The sequence below is a fragment of the Hypanus sabinus genome, chromosome 20, assembly GCF_030144855.1.
Source record: "Hypanus sabinus isolate sHypSab1 chromosome 20, sHypSab1.hap1, whole genome shotgun sequence".
NCBI classification, from domain to species: domain Eukaryota; kingdom Metazoa; phylum Chordata; class Chondrichthyes; order Myliobatiformes; family Dasyatidae; genus Hypanus; species Hypanus sabinus.
Genome location: NC_082725.1, coordinates 31,982,687 through 31,994,950, shown reverse-complemented (window position 1 = coordinate 31,994,950; position 12,264 = coordinate 31,982,687). Strand labels below are relative to the sequence as shown.

Below are 12,264 nucleotides of genomic sequence, written 5' to 3'. Positions count from 1 at the left end.
AGGAAGCAGCACCAATGCAATCGTTGATGTAGCATAGGAAAAGCTGGGGCGTGATACCGGTGTAGACTTGGAACATTGACTGTTCCATGCAGCCAACTAAAAGGTAGGCATAGCTGGGACTCATGCAAGTGCCCATGGCTATACCTTTTGTTCGAAGGATTCAAGAGGAGCTGAAGGAGAAATTATTGAGTGAGGACCAGTTCTGCCAGATAGAAGAGAGTAGGGTGGAGGGGATCTGGTTGGGTCTGGTTTTTAGAGTGAAACGGAGAGCTTTGAGGCCTTCCTGAAGGGGAATGGAGCAGTATAGAGACTGGACATCCATTGTGAAAATAAGAAGATCGGGGCTAGGGAACTTAAAATCATTGAAAAGATTAAGAGCATGTGAAGTGTCACAGATGTAGGTAGGAGGGGATGAACCAGAGAGGGATAAAACTGAGACGAGGAATGCAGATATAAGTTTGACAAGGCAGGAACAAGCAGAAACAATGGGTCTAACTGGACAGGCAGGTCTGTGGATCTTGGGTAGGATGTAGAAATGTGAGGTGCAGGGTGAAGAAGCTATAAAGTTGCTGGCAGTGCATAGGAGATCCCCAGAATTAATAAGGTTGGTGTTGGTGTGGGTAACAATGGCCTGGTGCTCCTTAGTGGGGTTCTGTTTGAGGGGTAAGGAAGTGGAAATGTCTGGCCATTATCGCCCGGCCTCAGCAAGGTAGATGTCAGCTCGTCAGATGACTACAGCACCTCCCTTATCTGCGGGTTTGATGTGAGGTTGGGATTGGTGCAGAGAGAATGGAGAGCAGAGCGTTCGGAAGGAGTGAAGTTGGAATTGGAGAGAGAGATGGTGAAGTTGAGACGGTTGATATCTCGTCGACAGTTAGCAATGAAAAGATTCACAGCAGGCAGAAGATCAGAGCAGGGTGTTCAGGAAGAAGAGAAGGGTTGAAGTCAGAAGGGGTCATCCGTGCAGGCTGCTGAATCCTTGCCAAAGAAGCAGGCAAGGAGATGGAGATGATGGAAGAAGAGCTCAGCGTCGTTGCGGGTGCAGGGGGACAAAGGTGAGGTCCTTACTGAGGACAGAACATTCTGCCTCAGAGAGGGGAAGGTCAGGGGATATGGGGAAGACTCAACACGGATGAGAGCTGGGATCAGAGAGGAGAAGGGGGCTGGTAGTTTCAGAAGAGAGGGGAAAGTTGGGGAGATCAGGGGAGCTGGGGTGAGAGGACGATGGAATCTGTGAGGACCCAAGATCTGGCAGTGGGACCTGAGAGACATGGGATTGCAGAGTGGTGGTGGGGGAAGGGGAGATGGGGGGTTCCAGCAGCAGCACATAAAGTCCCAGCCTGAATCTTAAAAAGTCTCTTAAAGGCATTGCAGAATAACAATTCTCATGTATATGTCTTTCCACTTGTCTTAAATTGCTTTCAACAAAACTACATTTCTGTTTCTTGCTTTGCATTCCCTTCCCTGAAATCCCAAGCAGCTATCCATTCCTCCATTACCTCCACAGTTTATAGAGTGCATTCATTTCTTAGTTTTCTTCACCATAATACGCTGCAGTTGTTTTTCTAGCATGGCAACATTCTAACATTGATCACTTGAAATCATTGTGACAAGTCAACAAAACAGTTCCCCAGATAGAAATGCCTCATTAAAATGCAAATTTCTCTGTGCATAGAGTAAAATATTTTTATTTACCATATATAGTTGTATAATGGTAGCAGTTTAAAGAAAGGAAAATGCAAATCTGTTTTTTTTTTGTTTACCCATCAGCTTTGCTTTTTGATACCTTTAACTGCTATTTTGCCAAGCAATTCACTGTTCGACAACACATGTAGACTACAGCCAGGCCATCATCCACTGTTACAGAAGATAATAATAGAACAGGTCATCTTTATCCCTCTGGTATGTGAATAAATATATAGGATGTTTGATGACAATGATTAATCTGAATCTTTATGTCTTTCAGAAATGTATAATTTCTATATGTTGTGTGCTCATCTAAAGACTTCATTTTAGTGAAAATGAATGCACACCTTGAAAATACACAGCTTATTTTGAGTTACACCTAGCACATGATACACAGCTCACTAAGTGTAGAATATTAATTACTCTCACTGCAAATTATTTGAATCCTAACTTTAGGCAGTTTCCACAATGTCTTTCTATTCCATTTATATGTTAAATGACATTGTGTAGCAGCCAACAGCTAAAATAATCACAACATACTCTGGACAGAACTATGACTAAAAACAGGAGAATTCTCAAACATAAAATAAATAGTCAATTACTACCTGTAGGTCTTGGAATGAAGACTTCTCTCTGTGTTGATTGTAACTAATTAATGTCCGGAATTTGCGCCAAAAGTATGCTAAGAGGCAAAGGCTGCCTCCTATCCAAAATGATTTTGCTTTGCAAAATAAATCCATTGCTTATGTAGGGTAATTTTGCATCATGAGCACTTTAGGAATAAATATTTGTATTTTCTCCTAATTCAAAGAACATTATGTAGCTTCAATGAAGCACATGTATGAAGTAGTCTCTCTGAAAAGTTATGCAGCCGAATGCAAGCAGATGGTGCCAAGAGCTGTACCTAAAAGGAAAAAAATGCATTGGGCCTGTAACAAGTCTAAAACAGGTGCCGAGAAAGATGTGTTAAGCAATCCTCAGCGTGTCACTTTGATATGCTAGTCCGAAGCATGTGGATGTACTACAACACCATGCACAGGAAACATACTGCAGACTACGGCATTGCTTAGGAGTACCATAGATGCATGTTTCAGACATAGAGTGTTGCTGCTCGGGTTGCGCTGAAAAAAAAATGGTTCTGTTTAGCAAAATTCCCAACTAAAATTTACAATGCTAGAATTGTATCCATTAAATTGGCTGAGGAGTTACACAGGTACCTATTATACAGGCTAATCCTACTACCCTTTCCTATTTTAATCTATCTAAAATTGGACTAGCAGTTGGAGGAGGGGCAGAATATTAACATTCAAATATGGAAAGATGCATTGTGTCTAAATATAAGTGAATAAAGCATGTCATATGATGTATTTTCCATTATTTATACGTTAGCTATAGTGATGCCTGCCTGACAACCTGCAAAAGCTAGGTCTTTCAATGACAAAGGAATTTACATTGTAAAGGCTGGCTTCCTGTGTGCAATACAAATTTGTTTCGCAGCTTTGCTCTGTAAGTGTCTGGCAGAGGGGCCATGGTCTTTGCACTCACCTTTACCTTGCCGCAAATATTCCGGCAGAACTGAGCAACAATTTTATGAGAAAGACAGTGTGCAAAATTTCATCAAATTGTTCACACATTTATAGACAACCTTTGTGCCACTTAAGGAATTTAGATGCTCTGATTCAGAGATATTAAGAGTGCAGCCTGAATTTCCTTGCACTATTTCCCAACATGGCCTGAGCAGGCAGAGTTGAGGAGAATAGTATTAAGGAATAGGCTATGCAACCCCTTGAAGGTCCAATCAGTTTTCTGGAGGGAAGCCCATTAAATACTAAGTTTGATCTCTTCCAGTTCAGTGTATTCCTGGCAACCAGGCAGCAGATTAAGGGACAGGCAGGAAGATATAACTTAAAGTATTTATGCCACCTTTTTGTTGAATGAGGCCTCCTCTGTCCATTTAGTAAATGACAGAATAAAAGTGTCTTGGAGAAGAAAGGAGTTCTCTCTGTTGCCAGCCTACAATACTAAAATAGATCATCGTTTGTTCTTTACGGAATCTTGCTCTATTCAAATTGCCTGAAACTTTCTTACAAGACAATTATTCCTCCATAGTTCCTCAGTATCTTTAAAATCTGTGAAATGCATTAACTAAATGCATATTGATTTCCACTTTCTTTAAAGGAAAACTAAACTTTACTTGCCCCCAGGATCCCAGCAATATTCAAAGCCATCCTTTGCCTGCCTACCCCATTTCTCCACTAACTTGTCAAACATCAATGGACTGCATTCCTGTTCACCTCATAAACTCTGACTGAGATTCATCTACCAGCACCATTAAACACTCTCCTGGTGTAGGTTCTTGTCACTTGGATTTCAGTGTTACGTGCCTTCCAACCAACATAATGAAAATTATTGTGGTGTTTCTAAAGCTCATACATAATACTGAAAAACCATGAAGAAGGTCTCGGCCTGAAACATTGACTGTTTATTCATTTCCATGGATGCTGTCTTACCTGCATTTGGTGTGTGTTCCACACTTCTTTTCTCCTCCGGTCTGTGTATGACACTCTAACTACACCATCACAGCTGCGCACACGGGGGCTGAGAGAGGACCCTAACTGCAAGCTTTGCAGTCAGTGGGGTTCACTGGCACACATACTGTCTGGATGCAAGACAGCTTTAACACAAAGACAGTATAGCTGGCGCTATGACACGGTCCTGCTGTCCCTGGTTGATACACTGGAGTGGCAGAGATGTGAAAAGAGACCAGCTGGCAGAGAGACAAACAGGGCAGTCATTTTCAACAAGGAGAGGGCCACGCCAGTCATATCAAACAGGCCTAAATCCAATCTGCAGCAAATTGCCAAATCATTAGAGATGACGGTTGATGTGTGACGTCCTTCCTCCCATGGTACTGTGGTCCACCGAAGACAAGAAAACCATCCCAGTGAAGTTCACAGTACCATGGGAGGAGGGATGCGAGGACGCTCCTGAGAGGAAGGCCCTGAAGTACCAGTCTTTAGTCCAGGAGAGAAGGGACAAAGGATGGCTGTCGTGACTATTCCCCATGGAGATTGGTCCTGGCAAGATCAGCATGGAGGTTGCTATCTGCTTTGGTCCTGGATGAAAAGAGCAAGAACCAGGCAGCTTTCAGGATGGTGGAGGAAGGAAGCAGAAAGAGACTTTTGCTGGATATGGAGCGGGCGAGAGGAATTGAGCTGGAAGCTCAGAGCAGTGACTTGGCCCCATTGCTGACCCGCCAACTGGGGAGTGTCGCGGTTAAGGGTCGACACACTCTATGAAGGTTGGGCACTACCTGACGACATCTGCTCCTGGCCAAAGGCTATGGTTACCTAATTAAGTAAGACAGCACCCTGGTGTATGATGCAAGGATTCCAACATTTGCAGTTTTCTCGTGTTTACAGTAAAAATTATCTGACACAAAAATGGTTTTTCCTCTTTTGCAAATACTAGAAGTTTTTTTTGTGAGAGTAAGCATTTGGCATGGACTAGAAGGGCTGAGATGGTCTGTTTCCATGCTGTAATTGTTATATGGTTATAAATCGGATTAAATCAGTGTCCCTTCAATCCCTCTTACTTCCAATTGCCTGAAAAACTAACTTTGGCAATTAGAATTACTTCTTAAGTTGTTTTATCTCAGAAAGCCAGTTTCTAAGATTTTCTTCAAAATCTGTCATAAAGAATAATTTATTTGATAATTTTAAGATAATTTATCTCCACGGCTATTTCGCCATCTTATTCCAATGCATTACTAATGCACTTGTGAAGTTCTATTCCAAGATGTTCCAGAAGAATTAGTTTTCGTATTAATATCATAAGCCACATGTTTTCTTAGGTTGGGTTCATGGAAGGTACCTCTTTGGGTTTGGCTGAATCAGGTCCTGCAGGGTTTGTGGTTTTGGACTTAGTGGAACTGCTGGAAGTCTCTTACTGCATTGAAGAGTCAGGCATAGTAGACACATTCATGAAGATACAGGAAGTAAAGAAGAAAATTGCTCTATTCAGTTCACTTATTTTTGAATATAAGTTTCCTTTAAATTAATTGTTCATAGATATAAGCCCCATTACAGGATTTGACCTCGCAATCAGGACAGCAACATCTGAGTTCATAACAATAATCCTAATTGCCTTCTTAGATGAATGTAAAACATCTATTGCAAAATTTAAAAGAAAGATCTAAGGCATTCTCCTGATTTATCTTCCATCTCCAAATTTATTCTTCAAAGGCTATTTACTTCAGTGATGTTTGCTGTACCTTGCTGTGCACGATATGTTACAACTGCGGACTGCCCTCCAAATAGTACTTCATTCACTTCAGGTTACCAAAACTTATGAACAGTGCTTTGCAAAAACAGATTTATTTATAGTATGGAGGAAATATGTGATGAAGCCCCATGGGACATGATTTGCTTTCCATAATTCACATTTCATTACCAAATCAGTCCCTCAGGGACTTATTTTCCAAGGCACTCTGTATTAATTAATTTAGAGGCTTGACAAGTTACTACATACTGTAATTACAATTTGTAAACAAAGGACAAGGCAGACATTTAAAACCAACTTGCCTGCTTGGAGAGTGTATTACAGGTGTTTCAGATTGAGCTTAATGCAATCAGATCTTAGAGGTAACATGCAGGCTCCTTCAATTAAACTTATGTTACTTTGGATTCAAACTATAAGTGTTAGGGCTGAGTTGTATATTCAGGAATAAAGCTTACATCATCGTCCTCCATGTTGCCATCTGGTTCACTGGTTTTTTCTTCCCAGAAATTCCTCATAGTTTCCACTCTTTCCAAGTAATGAAAGAAAGCCATTTTTCCTAACCTTCCACTGTTGGATCTCTTGTTGATTTCCTTCAATCTAGACACCTTCCATGATTTATTAGACTCGGTCAGCTTTATATCTTCGTACCTTCCCTGTTCGTGACCACCTTTCATGCTTCTTCCATAAATATCTCACTTTACTGGCACACAGATGTTTCCTCTTGTACTCTGTGAATGAAAAAATAAACATATTCCTCTTGTTTCTGGCTAAACTTATTTAACACATTTTGATGCATGTAAAAAGTTCTCCTACATTCAAATATAAAGAAGTAAAACGTAACCAATTTTCAATTGCAATTGGAATTTACACACACACACATATATCTGTATATCTATATATCTATAACCATTATCTCTTGTTATAAATGACAAATTAAGAATATTTTGTAAATATTTCTGAGGAAAACACCAAATCTCTGAAGAACACTTTCTTGGTTGGCAACCAACCATTATGCTACATGCTCACCTGCATCTCTTGCACTTTGTGCGCGACTTGCCTCACTCCATTCTCCCATTTTCCCGCTACCCCATTAGGAACAGGGTTCCTCTTGTCCTCACCGACCACGCCACCAGCCCCCGCTTCCAGCACATAGCGCTCCATAAGTTTCACCATTTCTAACAGGATCCCACCACCCAGCACAGCTTTCCCTCCGCCTATAATTTTCACGTTCCACAGGGATCGCTTCCGACGCGATTCCCTTGTCCAATCATGCCTCCCCACTGATCTCCCCACCGGCACTGATCCCTGCAAGTGGACAAGTACCACACCTGCCCCTACACTTTCTCCCTCATGACCACTCAGGGACCCAAACTGTCATTCCAGGTGAGTCTTCACCTGTGAGTCTGTTGGAGTCATTTACTGTATCAGCGATCCCAGTGTTGCATCCTGTATATCAGTGAGACCCGGCATAGATTGGGAGACCACATCACCAAGAAAAAGTGGGATCTCCCGGTCGCCACCAATTTTAATTCTATTTCCCTTTCTGACACGTCAGCTCATGACTACTCAATTCTAGTAAGTGATATTGGAATAGAATGACTCAGTGACTGTGATATGCATGAGAAATCAAAGAGCTGTATGATCAGGAGTGTAATCGAAACATTGATCTAGGATTCTGGGTTCTCCATACCCATACAATCCACATACCTAACCAAACTTCTCTTAAACGTTTTGAAATCAAGCTCAGATGCACCTTTTGCACTGGCAGCTTGTTCAACACTCTCATGACCCTTTGAGTGAAGAAGATTCCCCTCCTGTCCCCTTAAACTTTTCACCTTTCACCCTTAACCTATGACCTCTAGTTGTAGTCCCACCCAAACTCAGTGGAGTAAGCCTAATTGCACTTACCCTGTCTGTACCCCTCATAATGTTGTATACTTCTATCAAATCTTCTCTCAATTTTCTACATTTTCTAAGAATAAAGTCCTGATCTATTCAAACTTCCCTAATAAACTCGTCCTCCAGTTCCTTGTAAATTTTCTCTGTACTCTTTCAACCTTATTTAGTTGGATTAAATTAAAACACAGTTTTCATATCAAGTACATGAGAAGATAAATTTTATAAAAGCTCCATATCGAACATTCTTATATTTTACAGATGCAACAACTGGAATTTTTGTTTCATGGCAGGGATTAAATAAAGATCACTTTATTATATATAGAGTTGGCCTTTTTCTGTGCTGTAATTGTTATATGGTTATTTGGTTATATGGATCTTGGATAGATAATGGTTAAAGTATAAATATTGGAAAGCCAAGTTAGTGATGGCAGGCTTAGAGAGTTAGTAATGGTCAACAAAACCATTTAAGGAGTACTTTTTGATTCTTGTGAGAACTTGTAACTTGTTAGTACTCATAAAAATAATCAGAATTGGATTGAAATGAAACGTGCTTCTCCTGTACTAAAATAGAGAACATTATTGAGGAACTGGGATTATGTTATGTCACTACCAACAGAGGAACTAGTCTCAATACGTTTCTTTTGTTTTGACTCGGCTTTAGAGAATATTTTATTTTACCAATATCATCCTGTATCCAATGATGTCACTGAGCTTATTTTCCATCCATTAGCAAACTTTTCAAAAACTACTGTATAATTACGCATTCCACAATATGTTTTATCCTGCTATGCAGAACATGATTGAGCTCAGTTTAACCAAATCTGGAGGGAAGAATGGAGTCAAGGTTGAAACGGGAACACAATGATTACTCAAATCATGGGAGAAGCAATGCAAGTGACATGATGAAGCTCATAGTTAACACTCCCTGAGCAAATCTGACATTCAAAAATGGGAGCAAAAATTTGTCCACAGATGCTGCCTGACTTGCTGAGTTCACCCAGCACATTTTCTTTTGCTCCAGATTCCACCATCTGCAGTCTCTTGTGTCTCAATTCAGAAATGGGATATTGGACAATGATATTGTTTGGAAATAGTAAAGGATTAGATGGGCCAAAGGGCCTGTTTCTGTGTTGTACTTTTCTATGACTCTAAACTGAGTTGTCAGCTGCAATGTTTGATCCCCACATCTGAAGTCTCAGTGATATTGAATCTACAGCAGTAGTTCGGTTCATTATTCATTGTTTATCATATAATTATACTGAGATAAGAGAATAGCTCAATTTTGTATTCTTTTGGTAGCTATTATTGATATTTCCGATGGGATGAAGGAATGTGCCAACAGTAAAAGGACTGCCTAATACAGATTGATGAACCTTTTTATGAAAAAATTCCTGTCTCTGTCTCACTTTGAGCATATATCATCAATGTGGATTGTGTAAACAAACATATTTTTCTTCAGTGTTGTTGCTAACTTGACTCATTACAGCTCCCAATCCATAATTCAAGGAATCAATGAAGATGCACTTCTCCACTTTTCTTACATAAATCATAGGTTCATGCTATTCTGTTTGGCAATTTCATTTATTATCTTTCTTTTGGAACAGATATGTAGCATCAGTACTATTGCAGGGTCTGGAAGAATTTCAGCATTGTTCTATACCATGACTAAGTTAAAGTTCACGTTTAATGATCATTCAGACATAGAGGAATACAGCAAATGAAACAGTGTTCCTCCAGGGTCAGGGTGCAAAATACATTACCAACAGCACACAGCACATACCACACATAGAATGTATGGCTACAATACCAAAAAAACATACAATCACAAAGGAAAAAAGTAATATAGCCCAAGTCCCTGAGTGGCTTGTTCTTCAACTGAATAAGCACTGGAGATCAGCACTGAGTGACACCCTCCCCCCACCGGAGGGCAGCACTAACGGGAGGAGGCAGTTACCACCGAACACTACAGATTCCAGCACACCTACAGAGGCCTCCGCTCTCTCCCACGCTGTCACCAGCATCTCTTCCCCCAGACGGCTGCGGCAGGGAGTACCACAGAAAGAGGGTCTAGTCCTCACCTCAACAGATGCCATGCAGCTCCGCCAACATGAACCAGCAAACCAGACTTGCAGTATTCCATGCTACCCATGTCCCACAGTACCTTGCAATTGTAATAATACTGTCAATGACCATCACTGGCAACGCGCACCACCTTGGCATAATAATGGTATGCAACAAGTCCAAGTAACAACACAACAATACACAGTAAGTCCAGCTCCATCACTATCGAACAAATTGCTGAACAATTCCTGCAGCACTTGATGTTCTTAATATCCAGTAGTGACTTACAATCACGAGAGAAGCAAAGGATTAATAATCACATCTTTGATTGGACCTGGAGTGACCGCTGCATTGTGGTAAGAAGAATTCTATCCAGTTTCCTTGCTTTCACAATTGTTTTCTCCTTTTTATGACTTCTATTAATTCATTTTTCAGGGCCTGTTCATTACTGGCAAGGAAAGCATTTATTTCCCATCTCCTATCACCCAAGGCATTGAGTAGCTTGCATGATTATCTAAGCGTCGACTACATGGTGGATCTGCTACCACATTCAGATGTTAGGGTAAACATGCAGATATCCTCACTGAGGTTTTGTGGTTATTGTTAAGTAATGACAAATTACATTAAAATTTGAGATTATCAATTGAATTTAAATTACACAACTACATGGTGGGATTTGAACTCAGGCTGTCATATTGCAATTGCTGTTATTCATCTGATAGCTGTTACACTACCATCATAACTATAAATTGTCTGGTTGCAAAATAAACTAATATGTTACTACTTTCAATACAAACACAGTTTTTCCTTCTTTTGAGTTTTATGTTGTGCTTGTGTAGGCATGTGAAAGTTGCTCACAAAGAGTATTTTCTTCATTATTTGCATCTATTATTCTAGATTATTGTAGATCAAGTATCATCTTGATTGCTCAAACATCTACAACTGGTAGGGTCTTGTACATTGTGATGTGATAATTTCACATGGTGTGGTAGGTAGATTGAAGTTAATAGTGAAGACTTCTCTTTATTAATTCTCAAATATTGTGACTCTCTTTATCCAAATTCAGCTGAGTATGTGCATGTAGCCAATTTGGTTAAAAAAATCTTCTGCCTACTGCCAACTCTATATATAGATTCAACAAACAAAAAGCAAAGAGTGGTGAGGTTCAATGTAACCATGTAAATATCACCTTGTTAAGCACTCTTGTCCAATTTTGGCATGACTATAATTAATAAAACTAGGTCACACAGGTTCACCTCACCAGAACTGAATCTGGTTCTGACTTATCTACCAGAAAGATGGCAATGTAAATGGTCGCAGTAGCCACTCTAGGTCCAACCAAAGGTGCAATTGTTCATCCTTTATGCCAACCCAGAGAAGAGTGAGGTTGTATACTTTGGAAGGACAAACTCCAAGGCAGAGTACAAAGTAAATGGCAGGATACTTGGAAGTGTGGAGGGGCAGAGGGATCTGGGGGTACATGTCCACAGATCCCTGAAAGTTGCCTCACAGGTAGATAGGGTAGTTAACAAAGCTTTTGGAGTGTTAGCTTTCATAAGTCGAAGGACAGAGTTTAAGAGTCACAGGGTGATGATGCAGCTCTAGAAAACTCTGGTTCGGCCACACTTAGAGTACTGTGTCCAGTTCTGGCCGCCTCACTAAAGGAAGGACGTGGAAGCATTGAAAAGGGTACAGAGGAGATTTACCAGGATGCTGCCTGGTTTAGAGAGCATGCATTATGATCAGAGATTAAGGGAGCTAGGGCTTTACTCTCTGGAGAGAAGGAGGATGAAAGGAGATATGATGCAGGTATACAAGATGAAAAGATAGAGTGGACAGCCAGCACCTCTTTCCCAGGGCACCACTGCTCAGTATAAGAGGACATGGCTTTAAGGTAAGGGGTGGGAAGTTCATGGGAGGGATATTAGAGGAAGGCTTTTTACTCAGAGAGTGGTTGGTGCGTGGAATGCACTGCCTGAGTCAGTGGTGGAGGCAGATACACTAGTGAAATTTAAGAGACTATTAGACAGGTATATGGAGGAATTTAAGGTGGGGGGGTATATAGGAGGCAGGGTTTAAGGGTCAGCACAACATTGTGGGCCGAAGGGCCTGTACTGTGCTGTATTGTTCTATGTTCTTTTTAAATGATCACAAGACACCGTTAGTTAACTAGAACATCAAGTACTGCAAGTCTACCCAATTAAAGAGTTGCTTGGAGGTTATGGAGCTGGATTTGGTACAGACTGTGTTGCTACCTGCTACAGGAAAACATTGGAGTTGGTGCATCAAGGCAGTGTGCAGTCTAGCAAATGGAGCAAGCAATTACCTTGGACGTTT

The 12,264-nt window shown here is 40.7% G+C and overlaps 1 protein-coding gene across 1 annotated transcript in view; it reads right to left on the bottom strand.

Annotated features, from left to right (window-relative positions):
- The window catches only part of mylk4b (myosin light chain kinase family, member 4b), a 164,470-nt gene that overhangs the window by 127,265 nt on the left and 24,941 nt on the right, over positions 1-12,264 (bottom strand). Inside the window, exon 2 of the mRNA XM_059945306.1 lies at positions 6,423-6,695. Within this exon, the coding sequence (XP_059801289.1) occupies positions 6,423-6,641 (219 nt within the window). The 5' untranslated portion in view covers positions 6,642-6,695. The remainder of the gene's footprint in view (positions 1-6,422; positions 6,696-12,264) is intronic.